Source organism: Dinoponera quadriceps, unplaced genomic scaffold (genome assembly GCF_001313825.1).
Source record: "Dinoponera quadriceps isolate SergipeBrazil2010 unplaced genomic scaffold, ASM131382v1 scaffold1692, whole genome shotgun sequence".
NCBI classification, from domain to species: domain Eukaryota; kingdom Metazoa; phylum Arthropoda; class Insecta; order Hymenoptera; family Formicidae; genus Dinoponera; species Dinoponera quadriceps.
The window spans coordinates 697,877-716,886 of record NW_014555923.1 but is presented as its reverse complement, the minus strand read 5'-3'; the positions used below and the strand labels follow the sequence as shown (position 1 = coordinate 716,886).

Here is a 19,010-nt window from a genome sequence, read left to right as displayed (position 1 = left end):
CGGCGTGAATCTTTTGTTCCTTCGATTTCGCCATTCGATTGTCCCGGAAAACAGAAGCGACACGGAGGATGACGATGACGTGGGTGCTTCCCTCCTCCCGGGAATTTATCTCCATGGGAACACGAGCTTGATTCAAGCTAAATTACCCCGAGTTGCGAGTTCTTAGGGTTAGGGATTTTGCGGGAATTGTGTATCGGAGTTCCGTCGCTTCTTCTTGACTCTGCCGATCCCCCTGGCGCGCCCTTTGCTCGTCATCGGCATCCCCGCGGAACAAGCCCGCACTTCGAAGAGAGAGAGAGAGAGAGAGACGAGGAGGAAACAAGCGACAACTCTCTCGTCGCCTCGAGACGCCGACGCTCGTATCTTCTGGTGCGCGCCGAAGTACAACGAAAAGGAGGATTCGTCGAGGTGAAAGCTGAGCGACCATGCGTGAAATAGTGCATCTTCAGGCCGGCCAGTGCGGCAATCAGATCGGAGCGAAGGTACGCGGCCCTCCTTGATTCTTCAATTAATCGCCAGATTGACGCGCATCGGTCTAAATCTTACCCGAGCGTTTTCTATTAATCAGAGAGAGTCAAATCAACCGGATCAATCCGGAAATTTATCCGTGAAAATTTCGAAATCGCCCGCGATTAATTAATCGCTAGATAAGCGGATATCGGTTCAGCATAGTCGCGTGGACATTGTCGTTAATTAAGGGACAAAATCAGCGTAGCAAATTACCGTGAAAAATTGAAATCGTCACTATTAAGTGATCAGATAGATAAGCGTTTGGCTGTGATTGCTCGGGCATTGCTATTAATTAAGGGAATAAAGTCAACCTGGCGAGTTACATTGAAAAATTCGAATTATTAATTAAGGGAATAAAGTCAACCTGGCGAGTTACATTGAAAAATTCGAATTATCGCGGCTAGGCGAATGTGTCGGTTAGTCGTAATTATTCGGGCCTCGCTGTTAATTAAGGCGAGATCGAGCGGGTGAATTGTCGCGAAAAAACTGAAACTATCGCAATCGAAGCTCCCTTCCTCCTTCACCAAAATATGTTATGATATACGTAAAAATGAAAAACATATTTTAGCGCGCGATTTCTCGCTTCTGACGTTATCAAACAAGGACAGTCAAAGTGAGGAGCATCGAAATATATAACACACTGGAAGGAGCACCGGCGTGGTGGAGGTCATGGCCTGTAAGCAGGCCTGTAAAACATGGCCTATAATAAGCAGCAGGAATACGTTTATAAGAAGTAAGAGTAAGAAATTAACCAATTGTAGTCGATCATTCTCCTTATATTCGAATATGATTGGCTAATTTCTTATTCTTCTACTACTTATGAATATACTCCTGCTATTTCCATTATAGACTACACTTGAGACAAAGGCTATGTCTAAGTAGTATCTCTCTCTCTCTCTCTCTCTCTTACTAACATGCTGTATAGTTTATACAGGCTCAGGTAAGACGAAGACCGACACAAACAGACAAAGACGGAGGTACTACTTAGATACTGTCTGTCTCTCGGCACGAGGTCATCTCAGGCAGAAACAAAGGCGGCATTCATTCCAGTTTGTTATATAGTTCAATGGTGAGGACATGGGAGCCTCAAGGACCGTTCACATTGCAGGTATTAACACTGCGGAACAGGCAGTACAGGTTGCTTCGATGGAGCAAAACGTAATGCCGGACGTAAGCGAAATAGATCACTCGCGTTTCCCACTCTCGATTTATCTTTACCGTCAACCAATATCCTTTTATAATACTCCTTATTTATTACTGCTTGCTCCTAATGTACACGGAGGAAACGAATTTTGCTGAAACAGCAAATGTTTGTCAATATAGTGAGAGTGAAAAAAAATATTTGTTTAAACAGCGAAAAAGTTGTTTGAACAGCATGAAAGCTTTGTAAGAGTATTAATTGCTATTTGCCGGATACGTGGGATTAATACTCTTAACGAATCTTTCTGCTATCCAAAGAAATTTTTGCTGTCTGAACAAATTTTCTTTTGCTGTCGTTGTTCGACCAACATTTGCTGCTCTGGCAAAATTAGTTTCCTCCGTATAAACGCCCTTTTATTACTGCTTACAATGTAAATGGTCCTTTAAATAATCGCTGGGCGAACGTATCAGTTTAGCGTAATGGTTATACGAGAGCACGACTATTGGTTAAAAAAACAGAAGCAAATATCGATCGACCCAATTACCGTGAGAGATAGAAATTGTCGGGATTAAATAATTACTAGATAAGCGTATTAATGTATTATAATTATCTGAGCATTGTTATTCATTGAGAGGTGAAATCAAATAGGGAAATTATCGTGAGAAACTAAAACCGTCACAATTAAAGAATCGTTAGACATGCATATTGATTTAGCGTAACGCTTATATAAGATTATTACCATTAATTAGAAGAAAAAATTGCGATCAAATAAATTATATGACAAATTATGTAATAAAGACTGAAATAAAAGCAATTAAAGAATCGCCAAATAAACGTAGCAGTCTAGTGTAATGATTATGTGAGGATATTGCTGATAATTAATTAATAAACCAAGTTAGTCGAGCAAATTATTGTGAAAAACTGAAATCGTCGCACTGAGAGAAAAATATTTGGTATTCGCAATTATACCATAATTATACGCCATAATAAAAGAATTATAATCAGGAGAAAATGTTTCTAGTAAATGTTATTATAATGTAAATGATAACTTTACATGCATATGTTACTATTATTTTTGTGATTAAAATAGAAAAAGGGTATATCTGATGTCGAAAATAACTATAATTTCTTCCAGGAAACGCGATTAGATAATCGCTGGATAAGCGTATTTATTTAGCATAATTATCCGAACATTGTGATCAGTCGATTAATTGAAAAACGAAATCGAACGGACAAATTATCATGAAAAGTTGAAATCGTATTAAGAAATTATCAAAAAGATATTTCAGTTTAGCGTGATATGCGCACTTATATGGGGGTATTGCTGTTAATGAAAAGGAAGAAAATTAAGAAGGGAAAAGCTCGAGATTGGAAGGTGGATCAAATTACGGTGAGAAATTGAGATTGATTCGGCAAGCTCGGTACACGCGGTGAGACACGCGAGAATAATTTCGTATTCCCTACCCTGCGAAATCTGTGCGAGGGCAATTTTCATTTCTAGATATAAGATTTTAGAAACTGACCAATCACAATTGATTTTTCTTCTATAATTCGGCCGTGATTGGCCAATTTCTCACGTCTTAAATTCTCATTGTAGACCCCGCTATATGATATTACCCGATTATAGTTTTGGGAAGTGATCTCGGACGAGCACGGGATCGATCCGACCGGCACGTATCACGGCGACTCGGACCTGCAGCTCGAGCGGATAAACGTCTACTACAACGAGGCGAGCGGCGGCAAGTATGTGCCGCGCGCGATCTTGGTCGACCTCGAGCCCGGGACGATGGACGCGGTGCGGTCGGGTCCGTTCGGCCAGATATTCCGGCCGGACAACTTTGTGTTCGGTCAGAGCGGCGCCGGCAACAACTGGGCCAAGGGCCACTACACCGAGGGCGCCGAGCTGGTCGACTCCGTCCTGGACGTGGTGCGCAAAGAGGCCGAGAGCTGCGACTGCCTGCAGGGATTTCAGCTTACGCACTCGCTGGGCGGCGGTACCGGCGCCGGTATGGGCACTTTGCTCATCTCCAAGATACGCGAGGAGTATCCCGACAGGATCATGATGACGTTCAGCGTGGTGCCGTCACCGAAGGTATATAACACACAGTCGAGATATGTTCGTCTCTGAGAGTTACATTTGCCGATATCTAGATAAAATTATCTGAACAATCATCTAGATGAATAACCCCATCATCTTTATCTAGATGAGAGAAATGCAAAATACATTCTTCTTCATCTTAGATTAAAAAAAGAAACGTGTAATCTCGTCTAAGAATTGTTGGTCTCTGAGAGCCACGTTTGCCGATATTTAGATAAAATTATCTTAAAAATCATCTAGATGAATAATGGGATCACCTTTATCTAGATGAGAGAAATGCAAAATGTGTTCATCTCTATCTTAGATATAAAAAAAAATGTAATCTCGTCTAAGAATTATCTGAAATGATGTTACGGTCCATATTCTGGACTCACTTTTCGATCAAATGAATGATATAATATGAAGTTATGCGTTAAGCCCGTATCAGGGATTGGAGATTAGATTTAACGAATCGACAGATCTCGGTTTTGTCTCCTGTTCTTTTCAGCTGCACTGCTGAACTGGCGCAATAAGTATCCAGGAGCCTTAAGAACATTTTAGAATTAATTTCAGAATCTAAAAAGTAAGTACCTGTGTTCTGAGGGAAACGTCGCGCGATATCTTTACCACTGTTTCCCCCAATAAATACGTGAGCTAGACACATGTGGCCCACGTGAGCCCACTTGGGTCAATCTGACCCGCTTACCCATCAACACGCAAAACCTTCCCTCTGACGTTCCCGGGCTTCCGATCGGCCTCGGTGTTACCTCGAAGGCGAAGCTGTTCTCCTTGCTTCTCGGAAAAAACTCCGTTTCCGAGGTTCTCGGCTCGACGATTGGAACGTTCTCCTCGAAATTCCCGCGCGGTCGGCTTTACGTTGTGCCGTATTCCGGCGCCTTTCTGCGATGCGTGCCACGGGATAAGGTACAATGGAAAGCGAAAACAAAAGGTGCCGACAGAAACCCACCTTTTGTCCTTAATAGGACAATACCGCGCGCGAGTTACGAGTGGCCGCAGCTACAATGCGTCTTGTGTCTCGTGTGTATGTGTGCACACACACACACACACACTTTCTCTCTCTCACACACGTCTCCGATAAAATACACGAGAACGAACTGACGGAGATGCTCCACGTCAGCCGTTATTTCTCGTTCCTACCGTGTCTCTTTTAGGTATCGGACACCGTAGTCGAGCCCTACAACTGCACCCTGTCGGTGCATCAGCTGGTGGAGAATACGGACGAGTCGTATTGCATCGACAACGAAGCGCTCTACGACATATGCTTCAGGACCCTGAAGCTGACGACGCCGACGTACGGCGACCTGAATCACCTGGTGAGCGCGACCCTGAGCGGCGTCACCACCTGCCTGAGATTCCCCGGCCAGCTGAACGCCGATCTGCGAAAGCTCGCCGTCAACATGGTGCCCTTTCCCCGGCTGCACTTCTTCATCCCCGGTTTCGCTCCCCTGACCTCCAGGTCAGCGAAAAGTCCTTCTCTCTCTCTCTCTTTCGGGAAAAATTAATACCACCTTCCGAGCCGCCGTGGTGGGCTGACACTTTGAAGAAGCTAAGAAGGGGTGCTAAGGAGGAAACGAGAATAGACGCTTTCGAGACATGGTTCTTGGAAATTAAATTGTAAAGTCGAATTAACGAGGCTCGATACGATCGATCGAACGGCTCGGAGGAAATGATATACTCGCTTCTTTGGCGATTACTCGGCCATCCGCTTATGCGCCGCACCGACTGTTGTAATTCGGACTTTCGCTAAATCCGATTAATTTTATCGAAGATTCAAAATCGCTAGCAATTAAGTATCACTTACTCAATCCTGTTAACGCAAGTGGAAAGTATTTCTTTAATCATCGCTGAACGACAAATCACAGAAATGGAGATTGGTGTTAGCGATTATGTTTATTATTCATCGATTAGTTTAATCAAAGTTCGGCGAAAACCAAATAATAGCCGTTTTTATTATAATAAAGTCAGAAGTAAGAAACGTATGCCTGAAATTTTTACGGAATATGTTGAAATAAAATAAACAATATGTCCATAAAATGATATATTCTTACGGTGGATCGAGCATATTCGTAAAATATTCCGAAAACATTCCTTTTATTTTAACGATCAATAAATAGCTGCGTAAAATTAACGTGTCAAAATCATAAGTAAAGATAAGCCAAAAGAGAAGATTGCGTCATGTGAATTTTATGATTATTTATTGATTGTTCTAGGCAGAGGAAAAATTTTCGAAATATTTCACTCATTTTACAGGAATATTTTTCCATTTCAATGAATTTCACGAGAATTTTAGGCACGTGTTTTCTCGCTTCTGACATCACCAAGCAATATTATTGAGATAAGAGGATTAGAAGCCTTAGAGCTCAGACAGTGAAAGGAATAAAGAACAAGGAATTCAATATAGGAAGTAATTTGGAATAAAATATTAAAAATCAGTTACATTTTAAGACCGAATAAAAAGAATAAAAATAAGATACAAGAATGTTTGAAAACAAAAGCATCACTTTCTAATTCTCTACGTTTGCTTCTAATTCTCTATATTTAATTCTTCGTTCCTTATCCCTTTTATCGTGTCCGAGCCCTTAAAATCTCGCTTCTAATGCAAATAAAAACGATTGACTTCCCGATTATTGCCGAACGACAAACTACACAGGGTGTCCGAAATGTTCGGGGACGGCTGAATATCTCGGAAAGTATGTATTTTCGAGAAAAACGTTTCATGCAAAAGTCGTAGGGTTTAAAACGATCTATTTACTATTCACCAGTTTGACCTCGGGTGGCGTCGCCAAGGTCAGGTCACATCGATATTTTTTTTAACAGAACACCCATGTTTGATTCCAGAATCTAGTAGCTGTTGTCGAGAGCCTTTCAAGATACAATAAAGCTCATTTTCATTAAGTATTTGTCGAGTAACAAGGTTTGAACGTTAGAATACCGATTCCGATGATAATTGTCCGATTAGTTTAAGCCGAGTTCGGCTGACGCTGAGAGAAGTTGTTCTCTGCGACAGGGGCTCGCAGCAATACCGGGCGCTGACGGTGCCCGAGCTGACCCAGCAAATGTTCGACGCGAAGAACATGATGGCGGCGTGCGACCCGCGACACGGCCGGTACCTGACGGTGGCCGCGGTCTTCCGCGGCAGGATGTCGATGAAGGAGGTGGACGAGCAGATGCTGAATATCCAGAACAAGAACAGCAGCTACTTCGTCGAGTGGATACCGAGCAACGTGAAGACCGCCGTTTGCGACATACCGCCGCGGGGCCTGAAAATGTCCGCTACTTTCATCGGCAATTCCACGGCTATTCAGGTTTGCCATACCCACACATTGTCTTCGTCCAACCGGACGGCCGTGTTACGAATCAAGTCGGCCGTGTCACCGCCGGCTTGCGTATTCGGCCGGGTGAAAACGCTCGAAGAATTCCCCTCACGTTTCGCAGGAATTGTTCAAGCGAGTGTCCGAGCAATTCACCGCGATGTTCCGGCGCAAGGCCTTCCTCCACTGGTACACCGGCGAGGGTATGGACGACATGGAGTTCACCGAGGCCGAGAGCAATATGAACGACCTCGTGTCCGAGTACCAGCAGTATCAAGAGGCCACCGCCGAGGAGGAGGGCGAGTTCGACGAGGAGGAAGAGGGCGAGGAGAAGTGATCGTCCCATCTTCCGCGGGATGATGTTTATCGAGTGGTCGCTACACACCTGCTGCCCTTCCACTTCGCGCTACTACTATCTCTCTCTCTCTCTCTCTCTCTCTCTCTCTTTCTCTCTCTCTCTCCGTTCTCTTTATATAGTTATATCGTCGTACCCTGTTAGAGTGTAAAATAATATGTGGCCGAGCTAACGTTGCTCGACGTTACCCTGTGCTCTCATCTTGCCTTCCGTCTTATCGTCGGAAGGTATACATATATATAATAAAGAACGCGTTCAGCTCTTCTCCATTTTCGCTGTAAGAAATTCATTCCCTCCTCCCGGCCCCCTCTATCTCTTTGTTTCTCTCTCTCTCTCTCTCTCTCTCTCTCTCTCTCTCTCTCTCTCACTCTTAAGATTACGGAGTAGATCGTTACGACTCCGTCCTTGTTTAATGACGAGTCGAAAAGAGAAAACGCACGATTTTCGGCGTTTTTATACGTCCAAATAAAAAGATGCGTCCGCAAAATGACCCGTTTATGATCGATTCAGCGGGATTTATATTTTCGACACTGAAATCTACCGTTACGGAATTTATTGTGTTCCTCCGCAGAATAAAGTACTGATGATCTAGGCAACGGAACGTCTCAAATCGAGACGTAAGACATCCTTAACACATAATGCCTGAAAGAACGTCTTCAAAAGACGTCTTATGTGTGCGATTTTAGACATTCTATTGTTTGGGAGATTTCTAGGCTACCGGAAAACATGGCGAAATCGAAAAAATGTATAATCGAGAAACAGCTGCATCTTCTCCACGTAAAGACGATGCGTGTGGTCGAAAAATCCTGATAACTGATGATCTATGATAAATGTTTTGATGACAAAATGTTAAGACTGTTACGCTAGCCTGTGTATACAGGGTGTCCCAGACTAATCTCGTGCTGCGTGCAAGTAAAACGGCTGAAACTGAGCAGAAAAGTCCTAATATATACTTGTAGACTGGATTATTCGGGACGAAACAATCTCTCGCCATTTTGCAAATAGCACGCAAATCGTTGAGCTGTTAATTAAAAGAGTCTCTATGCGTGGCCATTTTCAATCATCGATAACTTGAAATTTTGCGTGTTATTTGCAAAACGGTATAGGACTTTTCCGTTCAGTTTTACCCGCTTTACTCGCACACCATGGGAACCGAGATTAATTTCGGAGACACCCTGTATATGTACGTTGGAGCTCGTGCAGGGTGAAAAGGTGCACGCACACGCGCATGCGGTACGTTCGTGATGCAGCGTGCACTTTATTAAAAAGGCCGGATCAGTGGATAACGGACTTTTATTACGCGGAAATTTTTCATGTTTACGCTACATGTTTATCGGCGGTGCGCCGCACCACCGTTGTGACGTATACGCGCCACAATAAGGACGAAGATAATCCGCTACGAGGTCGCAAGTATATACGACATTGAGGTAAAGCGAACGAGGAGAGAGTATGCAAAAATGTGTTTGCTTCACGGTTAACAAAGTACCCGTGCCTCTCTTTCTGGATCTCTTTGCCTTTTTCTTGGCGCGCGCGCGCGACAGAGAGAGGCGTATTATCTGCGAGCGAGTAAATTCCATGAATAATCGAGTCGTACGCCGCATTTCCGCGGGAAAAATGGAATAACCTTTTACTTACACACACGGCAGGCCTATAATTATTTTTCAATTCGAAGATAATATTTTGGGAAACCGACGGGAATATTTCGAATTAAATTTTATATTATTATCGCGTTGTTGCGAAAGTAATGTGAATAAACGTAGATAAAGTGTCCACTTATCGATCATTGTGCGAAATTTTTTTGCAGCTTCACGTGACGAGATGTTTTTCGAAAATCTTTTTCACAAACAACACTTACGTACGAAACATTGACGAACTGTACGTTCATTTTCATTTGTAGCTGCACAATCAATCTTCTTAGAATGATGATAAACACTGGCTGTTCATCGGGATTGTGTGTAAAGTAAATGATCATTACTTCGCAATAAACAGACCGAACGAAATGAATGAAATGTCATTTTGTAGAAAAGGCTTGTTGCGAAAATTTTGTTGCTATAAGTATGAAACAAATGCACAATGTGCTAAATTTCAAACGTAACAAGTCAAATATCTCGGAAACTATATATATATATGATATTGAGGTCTGTTCTTTTTAGGTTATATCGTATCTCGAACGGGACATAGTTTGATAAGACAAAATGGATTTTGACGCCAGAGGCGCCAATATAAAATGAAAGTCAAGGTGTTTCTTTTTTAATGGAGCTCTGTTGTTTTGAATCTTTTGGGTTAGGTTTTGATAACAAGGAAAATCTCTGTTGAAATCATTTTTTAAATTTAAGATAACTGTCACAGCTGAATGATATTTTCGACATTAATTTTCACAGTTACAACATATTTCCCCTTTTCTAAGAAGGATATGAGTTCGGCTTTAACTGTTATGCGGGATGCGCGTGTGCTCTCCGCTGGGAACTTCTTAACATTGATATATCAATCTATCATTTAATACAGACGAAACGAAAAATTATTATAACATCAGCACTTCGGGCGATCGAGCGTAATTTTTGTAACGGAATTTCGCCTTAAAAAGTCATACCTCGAGAAAAGGAACTTTTTCCGAGTAGGCACCACTGCACGCCGTTGCAGACGCCGGTTATGAACTGTGAATAAAGCGTATTTCCACGAGCTCGTTTCCATATTTATACGCAATGACTCATTTTTTCTCCGATGGAGCGACCGGAAGCGGCACTCGCGTTGACACACCCATTCATCCTCGATCGAATCATTGAGATCGATTCGGGGCGCGGAGCGATGCAATTATCTCGATGACGGAGAGAGTACGGAGCAGAGGCGCGTAATATAGGCATCGAAAATCTACGTAAAAGCACGTTAAAGTAAACATAAAAGTACGTGCAATAATAAGAATTGCAAAAGCTCGGGAAACGAAAGTTCGTCCGCTCCGTTATTCCGCGAATTCCAACGCAATGCGTTACAAATCTTTGCGCATATAAAATGTATCACGTGATAGTTACGCAACAGTTGCGTTAACGATAACGAGATTGTCATTACGGAGTAAGGAGGCTACTATTACCGTTGTAAGATCCTTTTTTCAGCGATGACTTGATAATGCTATTACTTTTTCTGTTAACTATAGCAATGATAATGAATGTAATTGTTACTCTTTTTGTTACTTTGCATAAACGAGACACAGATTGTAGGATGGACTGCAGCGAACCATATGAAAGGACGGTCAAAACTTAGCGGGAGAAAATAGTAGAAATTATCAGTTTTTATACCAACGATTCGTTACTTTTTGAGTGATGATAATGGTAACGAAATAATTTGTCCAAAATGAGCGGTGATAATTTCCAAAATGATGACGATAACGAATAATTTCAATGTTTTAATGAATAACGAATATGTAGGGATGAATTGACAAAATCGCATTATTTACGGTACTTTTAAACTGTTTATATCACACAGAAAGCATATAACGTAATTAGTTTAAATTTGGATTATCATTGATTTTTCATATTCCTGATTATTGATTTAATACATTTAGCAGCTGGATCGCGTTTATATCCAATAATTACAGAACAAAATGCCGAGACAGAGGTAGAATTCGGACGACTGATACGATTTAGATAATTTTTCCAATGTAATGAGAAGTAACTTCATTGACATTATTATTTTTGTGGCACTGTCACAGTTCTAAATTATTCTTTCTTCAATAACGTAGTTAGTTAGACTCAGTAGTGACGATATCTTGTTCTTATCGATAACAATAATACAATTACACCTTCGATAAGCTAATATAACGAACCCAGTCGTGCGAAAGTTAAAAAAAATAACGGAGATTAGATCCGAAAATCCGAACGTAACATTACAACAAAATTACGACAAATTTTCAAGGCGCCTGTTCCTCGAACGCGACAAATACGCGTGGGAGCTACGTAAAAAAGAAAAAAAAAACGAGAAAAAATAGATTTATATAAGAGCACGGTAAGAGGAAACACATAATAATTTATAAGATACGCATAATAAATGCAAAAGCCGGCGCCGTGCCGAGAGAAACATGGGGAGGGCGCGTATAGAAAATGATATGTGTAAAAGAAACGTAGAGGCCGGTGCCGTTCGATACCGCTTCCACACCGCTGCGTGCCACATTCGATCGGTCGAGGTTCCCGTGCTTGTGCTCTGTTCACGCTTCGCGGAGCACAGACAAGATCATAGACGCGCGAATAATTACCTGAAAGCGATTGAGCGTCACACACAGCTCGTCGTTGACGACAAGGCAAGGGACGAAGGAAACGAAAGGCTCGACGGCAACAACGGCTTTCCTCTCCTCCCCCCTCTCCCCCCTCCCCCCCCTAGCGCTCTCTCACGCGCTCAAGGTGGCTTCACGCGCTTTTTCTCACGATGGAATCGAACGTCCACGCTTCTTTTTTCTTCCCCCCGGCCGGCCGGTGTAATAATGGCTTCGTCCTTCGCGAGGATCTAGGATCTAGGTGAACACGTAACCGAGTCCCACCCCGCCCCACCTGGTGGCTCACCTGCGAATTCGCCTCTCGTCCACTATCCGTTGGATGAGGAAAACTTTATCACGCCTCTGCCTCCCTCTCGCTGCCGTGTTGCTCCTTCGGAACGCGTGACGCGTAAAAACAATCCGAGTCGAGGATATATAAGTGAGATCCGGCGGGGTACGCGAGACTGTAGTCGCAATATAACGACGATCTCGCAAGCGCCCGCAAGCAACATGTTCAAGTTGGTGAGTAAAGCGCGCTCTCTCTCTCTCTCTCTTTTTCGTGCGAGAGGGTGAGCGAACGACCGCCGTTGAAACTTTTCCTAAAGGGTCGCGCAGATACCGGCGCGATTTTTATCAAAACGGCGCATAAGTGGTTCGGAAAATATCCCCGGCGTTCTTTACGCGTCTTTTATGCTCCCTCCGTGAATTCTGTTCTCCTTTCGTCTCCTCCGAAAATGCAGTTACTCGCGGTTCGTGCGCGAGATCATCCGGTCTGTGTGTGCGGATGTGTGTGTGTGTGTGTGTGTGTGGGGGGAATCTAAGGATGTTCATATTTCGAGGATGATATTTGGCCCCTTACGACTTTCCTCTTATCGGGAGAGCAGAGCTTATCATAGATTATTTGGGAAGAGGGGGGGGGGAAGAGAGTGATAAGGAGGAAGAGAGAGGGGGTAGGGGAGGGAGGAAGAAAGATACTCGCAATATCGTGAGAAATGCAACGGACGATCCGCGGTAACACGTGCGGTTGAACTTTACTCGGCGCCGCGGGCGCGATTTTATCGCACCCGGGGAATACGCTCGTCATTTCATTCATATCGCATTACATACATGCGGCTGAAATCATCCTGGGACGTGCATAAATCAAGCCGAAGGCTGCACACAACTGTGCGAAATATAAGGTTCGCGCGCGCCCCGTTCGACGATCTCGCGCATTCGTCTTTGAATTTTTCCAGTTTTCAACTTTACTTTCACATACTTACGTTTCTTGACGTATAACTCGTAACTTGTAACTCATCTCTCTCTTTCTCTCTTTCTCTCTTTCTGCGTTTACTTCTCCGTCGCTCTTTATAATTTATATTGTACTTCTCCAGTTTGCTTTTTCATCGCTCTGGATTTCATCGTAGAAAAAACTTGAGAGAAGAGCACGTTATTAATCCGAAAACAGTCACCCGGGATCATTTCAGACTCCAGCGGTCAGAAAATAAAATTCACATTGCAGAAATCGCTTCGAAAGTAAGCCATTTTTTAATACAATGCCCGAGGTCTACCCTTTCCCGTGCGCTCATTAGTTCGGACAAAATAATTAATTCCTCGCTAACTATTGCAAATTTTGCAAAATGCTACTGTGACTTTTCTGTTCAGTCTCACCTGTTCTACCTGCACACCACGAAAACCGAGAACGGTTTGGGACATCCTGTGTAATATAATAAAGAAATGTAAAACTAAATAATTTTTGTTATAATGCTGAATCAATCAATCTAATAACTCTGCATGATCGCGATTTAGCCTTGCTGTAAGTCTTATAAAATGAATGTTATTTAATATATTTCTGATCTTTTCTAGTAATTATTCTTTACAAACTTTTAAATATGTTATCACATCGAAAATGAGCAATAAAACAGTGTTTTTTTTAAATTCTTCATTTTTCTTAAAATCTGCATTCATTAGAAATACTATCATAATAAAACACTTAATGTACTTATTCCGTTTCTCAAATATTTTCCTGCTTTCTCCTCACTTATTTTTTTCAAAAAGTAGCGAATTAATCAACATCTACAATGTCCCCAAATAATAATAAATCACCGAACAATCGACAGTGTGCTATATCTGATGAATAATAGCGACTTTTAAGTGGAGTCTAAAATGACCTCAGGTGACTTTACGTAAAAAAAGAAGAACCATTCCTGGGTTAAATCTTTCGCTATACCAACCACACAACGTCTTTTCTCCGAACAAAAATATACCTCCCGCATACACACACACACACACACACACACACACACACCTATGATATAATTATACAGATACGATTCTGATTTTGGCCCTTTGCAAATATATTTCCCATATCACACAAATACGTCGCACAGCCGAGTCGCAGCGCGCGAAATTTTGCGAATTCCCCCCCGGTTAATTTACGAACCGGCTTAAATACGAGCGTGATCATTCTCACGCACACTTTACCGCAGATCATTTTCCTTGGCACCGTCGCCTACGCATCCGCCGGCCTCTACTCCGGATACGGCGGCTCTTATGGCTACGGTGGTTACGGCTACGGCGGCTACGGCGGCTTGGGTCACGGTGGAGTAGCGGCGATCGCACCTGCGCTCACATACGCACACGCTCCAATTGCCACCAGTTACGCCAATACGTACAAGGTAAGCTCTCTTAAACGCGGACGACACGCGTGAAGGATCATCGGCACGGACGCGCCCAGACAATGGCTTAATTAGCAAAGGCGTAACGTCACTTTCGGTGTCATCGCGCGTAGCGAAAGGAACAACACATCGATAATGATTCGCTCCTCGTTAGATATCTTTTTGACTCGCCTCGCTAGTAAGGAACTACCTAGTTTTTTCTAATCCGTTCTAAGTAGAAGAATACACGGGGAAAATATTTTGCTAGAACGGCAAATTGTTCGTTAATGTAGCGACAGAAAATTTGTTTCGACAGCAGAAAGATTTGTTAAAAATATTAATTATTATTTGTTGGTTAAACGGAGAGCAAAATAATTTGGTCACGCCGATTGAAATTTTATTGCTTGCCGTAACGACGTTTCTCTACAACAGCAAAATTATCTTTTCCGTGTAACCAATTTTTTCCCTGTCAGTAGATTAACAGATCATTTCTGCTGTTCCGGGAAAACTTGTTTTCTCCGTGGATTTCACGTAAAGACCATATCGGAATGACTTTCGTCCGATTCGGCTAATCGACGATTTAAAGTTTCCGTTAGTCTCAAATGTCTCCTGCTCTCTATGTCTATGCAAATGAAAATGATTAACTCGTTGATTATTGTTGAACGATAAGTTACTAGAAATTGTATTAGCAGTTAGGATAATTTGTACAATTCGGGATGATTGTCTTTCTATTCATCCTGAAATTGTAATATGTTACTTCTCCTATTAATCCAATGTGCTACTTTTTCGCGAAAACCAGAGTTTTATAACGAAATGACAAAAATAACGATTTCAAGTCACAGAATGAGAACCGAAATAATCAACCGGAAACAAATTTAACGACACTCCGATTTCGGTTCTGTAAAATTTCAAGGCTTTACAACATTTCGGCACGGTTTCCGGTACCCGGTTTCAACACAGTTTTCTCCCGACGTTGTTTTCAGCCACCGACTGTTTTCTCCGTTTGGAACATAATCGACGGTCCAACGAGAAGTCCTTATTTCAAAAGGCGAGTTGTCTCTCATCCTACCGTCGTTTGTGTTTCAAACTGAAAGAAAAAAGGCGTGCGAACCGTCTTGAAACTCACACAGTTCAAGAGTAAATTTCGCTGTCATTCCGATCGGGCTCGAAAAATGTCCAGCCGTGTTTTTCGCACGAGATGTGAGAATCGCGCGGATTCTCAGTGATGAAAACAATCCCCCTGGGATCGACGAAGAGCGAAATGATCATCTCTCCTCCAGGTGGCGGTCGCCCCGTCCGTCGCTAAGTACATCGCACCTGCCTACGCGAAGGTGGCGTACGCGCCCGTCACTAAGCTCGCTTACGCTACACCTGCTGTCACTTACGCGGCCCCGGCGGTCAGCTACGGCCACTACGGGTACACGATTCCACCTTCTGTCTACACCGGCGCCCTCGGATACGGACTCGGACACGGTCTTGGTTATGGTTACGGCTACGGAATCGGCCATGGTGGCTACGGCGGATACGGCGGATACGGCGGATACTATCATTAGATTTGGATTTCTTCGGCGAACTCGATCGTGACGGCTGCGTACTCCGCCACCGACTCTGTCATCAGCTGTGTACATGATGTTTATAATACACTTTCTCATCTTTTACGCCGTCCCCGTTTCTTACCGCACGCATTTCTCACTCCGCTCCGGCGTTCAAGTCCCCGCGAAGTCTTCGCGCGTGTTAACGGTTTATTATACAGGCGGTTTCCCACGGGTGAAACCGAAAAATTCGGGTGCGATTATCAGCGAATAACACGGGAAATTTCGAGTGATCGATGATTGACAATTTGTAGAGGCTTCTTCAATCAATGACTCGACAGTTTGCGTGTTATTTGCGAAATGGTATCGAATACTTTTCTGCTCAGTTTCATCCGTTCTAGTCGCACACCACGGGAACCGAGATTAGTTTGGGACACCCTGTATAATAGTTTATTATTAGTATATATTAATAGTTGTTTGCTCGCAAATGAAGAGGAAGTGAGGCATCGAGGCTGAGGCGGGCATCTGCGAACTTTGTTTACCGGGCCCGATCGATCTTCGTAGTCCTTTTACTTCAGCGTGGTAACTTGAATTTCGATTTTATGTAACAACGCGTACGAGCTCGCTTTACGTAATAACGCGCTCGCTTGATGCAATGTACGATTGAAACTTGCCTGCTTGATCTTTACGACACTTGATCGCACGTTTCGATAAGTACGGATAATAATTAAATATTCCGAGGTGGGGTGGAACGTAAGAGAGGTTCTTCGAGTTCCTCTTCTTCTTCGAGCGCTTTCCCCGTCGACGAGTAATTTCCCTTCGGATATTTTATTATTTATGTGAATGTCAGATGATTTACATAGATGTGTAATTATTTTAAATAACTTTTTAATCAGACACTCGCGATCGTGAGGTGACGCTCACAACCTGTCTCGACGTATGTAATTACTAACTCCTCAGAGTATCGCGCGACGAGATTATTCCGCCGGATAAAAATAAGGCTGCGCTATCAGAATGATATATGCGACGAGTTAACCGCGCAAACTGTTTACAGAACAATTTGACTTGGCCGTAAACGTTAACATCTCTGTTCGAGGTAGATCGATGAAAGAGATATTCGGCAAATTATGCGTTCTCGTTTCACGCGAATTTCATTCGCACGGCGATGCGGCGTCGACGAATACAGGATGTCTCAGAATTATCAAATGCTCTTTCAATCGTAATTTCCTTATTTAACTCGGACGGAGAGTCACTTTCTCTCTCTCTCTCTCTCTTAATTTTACACTTCTTCGGAAACAAATCGGATTACAGTGCCAAAATGAGATGGTCAAATTTACGAACAGGAGATATCGTCGCTTATCCGTCTTTGAAATCTGGTCAAAAGAGAAAATCGCAGATCCTTCATTTTTTTCGAAGGACCTAATTATTTATGAAAGCTGTCGATGCATTTTCGTCGAGGATCAAATTAACTCAACATTCTCGTCTGTTTGTTCTAAAGTTTATCCAGAGAAGAAAACGTTCCTTATCTTTGCGCTCTTTAATTACCCGTAAAATTTATCGACGTCATTTCCGTCGAAGATCAAATCAATTCAACATGTCTGTTCCGAATCCTACTCGGAAGAAAGAAACGTCCTTTAGCCACGCTTTTTAATGATAAAAGCAGCGGATGCCCCGAAATTTTCGTCAAGAATTCGATGTCGCTGTCTGAAGTTCACTCAGAGAAGAAAATGTCTCTTATCCACTCTCTCTGACTATCAAAGCTGCGTCAGCGCCAGAATATTAGTCGTCGGGAAAATCAAGTCAATTCAACATCGTCGTTTATTTGTCCCGAGATTGGTTTGGAGGAAGAGGCATTCTTTATCCACGCTCTTTAATTGCGAAAGCTATCGATACGTAGACATTATCGCTGAGAATTTGAAAATCAACGTTGGAGTCGGAAGAAATACTGCTGCAGTCGGAAGGACATCCGGCGGCTTTGGGACGACCTGTACATCAAGACGACGACCACCGTTAGCCGCGTTTCTCGGTTATTCTTCTCGTCATCGCCCTTCGCCGCGCACAGTGGCGAAATTTGGTGAAATATTACGACGTCGTCGGCGGACAGTCGCTTATTCATTTATTTACTCTCTCGCTTATCCGTTGCACGCGATCGTGCTCCAGATTTATTGGAACAGGGTCGTCGCCACTTTGACTCCACCCAGAGACCCATTCTCGATAAGACGAGACGAAGGACCGTCGAGAGCGAGAAGTGAAACGCGACGACGTCCTCGACGGTGAAACGTGCCGGAAAACGAAAATGGATTTTTCCTCCATTTTCGGAGTCGATGGCGATCAAGTCGGCCCGGAAGACCTTTTCTCACTCTCGTCATCCGCGATATACCAAGCCTTCCTAATTGAAAGTCCATGTCCGAGTTGAAATTTTCATGCAATCAATGATGCTACTCCTTGACATCGTGGCTTCTACGCTTCTAGCGATAACTAAATCAATAATTGAAAGATCGGAACCTCTTATTTGAACGCATTCATTCATTTACGAGATATCCACGCATACACGTCGTAAAACAGAAACCGATAAGAAGGATTCCGCTACTCGTACGGCCTCAGTCGATGCAACGTGATCAACGTGTCTCGTTTATTTCGCGCTGTAAAGCGAATATAAACGCAATAACGTAATAGCACTATCGTCGAGCAAGTAGCTCGTACCGATTCCACTGAACGTGAACGTGACGTGGATGTCCCATCAATTATCGAATGCCGCTCAGAGCGTGTTTAGCAATGCAGTTCGTAATGAGAGAGCCCGTGTTTCGCAACGATCAAATCACCTTGATTTCGCCAAGTGACTTTGAGCGACGTCTCCGAGCGATGAGCGATGCCCGGTTGATGAAGTATAAGAAAGAACGACGGGAAGGTCGCGAAAGAAGGCGACTTTCTGCGTGTATGTGCGTGTCAACCTTGCGAACTCGATATATTATTATTATTATTAGTATGTGTATATGTGTATATATATATATATATTCTCTATCGTGTTACTGTTACTATATTACTCGTTACCAGCCGCTCTCCGTTTAACGTAATGCGAGTCGAGATAAGCATCATTTTGTCTCCTAATTTCATATTCAATGAGTGAGAGAAGTAGGATGACGTTTCTGTCAACTTGCGTCATCAAATAAGGAACACACGCTATATTATT

General features: G+C 43.0%; 2 protein-coding genes across 2 annotated transcripts; both read left to right on the top strand.

Moving 5' to 3' along the window:
* The first annotated feature begins 406 nt into the window (after nucleotides 1–406).
* On the top strand, nucleotides 407–7,498 carry LOC106745889 (tubulin beta chain). The gene is made up of 5 exons (XM_014621886.1): nucleotides 407–482; nucleotides 3,279–3,743; nucleotides 4,901–5,205; nucleotides 6,757–7,054; nucleotides 7,185–7,498. The coding sequence occupies exons 1-5, from the start codon at nucleotides 426–428 to the stop codon at nucleotides 7,395–7,397; spliced, it is 1,338 nt and encodes a 445-aa protein (XP_014477372.1). The 5' UTR covers nucleotides 407–425; the 3' UTR covers nucleotides 7,398–7,498.
* Nucleotides 7,499–12,108: 4,610 nt separating this feature from the next.
* LOC106745839 (cuticle protein 64-like) lies at nucleotides 12,109–19,010 on the top strand. The gene is made up of 3 exons (XM_014621807.1): nucleotides 12,109–12,177; nucleotides 14,121–14,309; nucleotides 15,569–19,010. Exons 1-3 carry the CDS (start codon nucleotides 12,166–12,168, stop codon nucleotides 15,839–15,841), a joined length of 474 nt encoding a protein of 157 aa, XP_014477293.1. The 5' UTR covers nucleotides 12,109–12,165; the 3' UTR covers nucleotides 15,842–19,010.

Excerpts from the sequence above, each read along its gene's own strand:
- LOC106745889 (XM_014621886.1), top strand. The coding sequence starts at position 426 with ATGCGTGAAATAGTGCATCTTCAGGCCGGCCAGTGCGGCAATCAGATC. Across the intron at positions 5,206-6,756 it reads TTCGCTCCCCTGACCTCCAG|GGGCTCGCAGCAATACCGGG; the intron begins GTCAGCGAAAAG and ends TCTCTGCGACAG. Across the intron at positions 7,055-7,184 it reads GCAATTCCACGGCTATTCAG|GAATTGTTCAAGCGAGTGTC; the intron begins GTTTGCCATACC and ends CACGTTTCGCAG.
- LOC106745839 (XM_014621807.1), top strand. Across the intron at positions 14,310-15,568 it reads GTTACGCCAATACGTACAAG|GTGGCGGTCGCCCCGTCCGT; the intron begins GTAAGCTCTCTT and ends TCTCTCCTCCAG.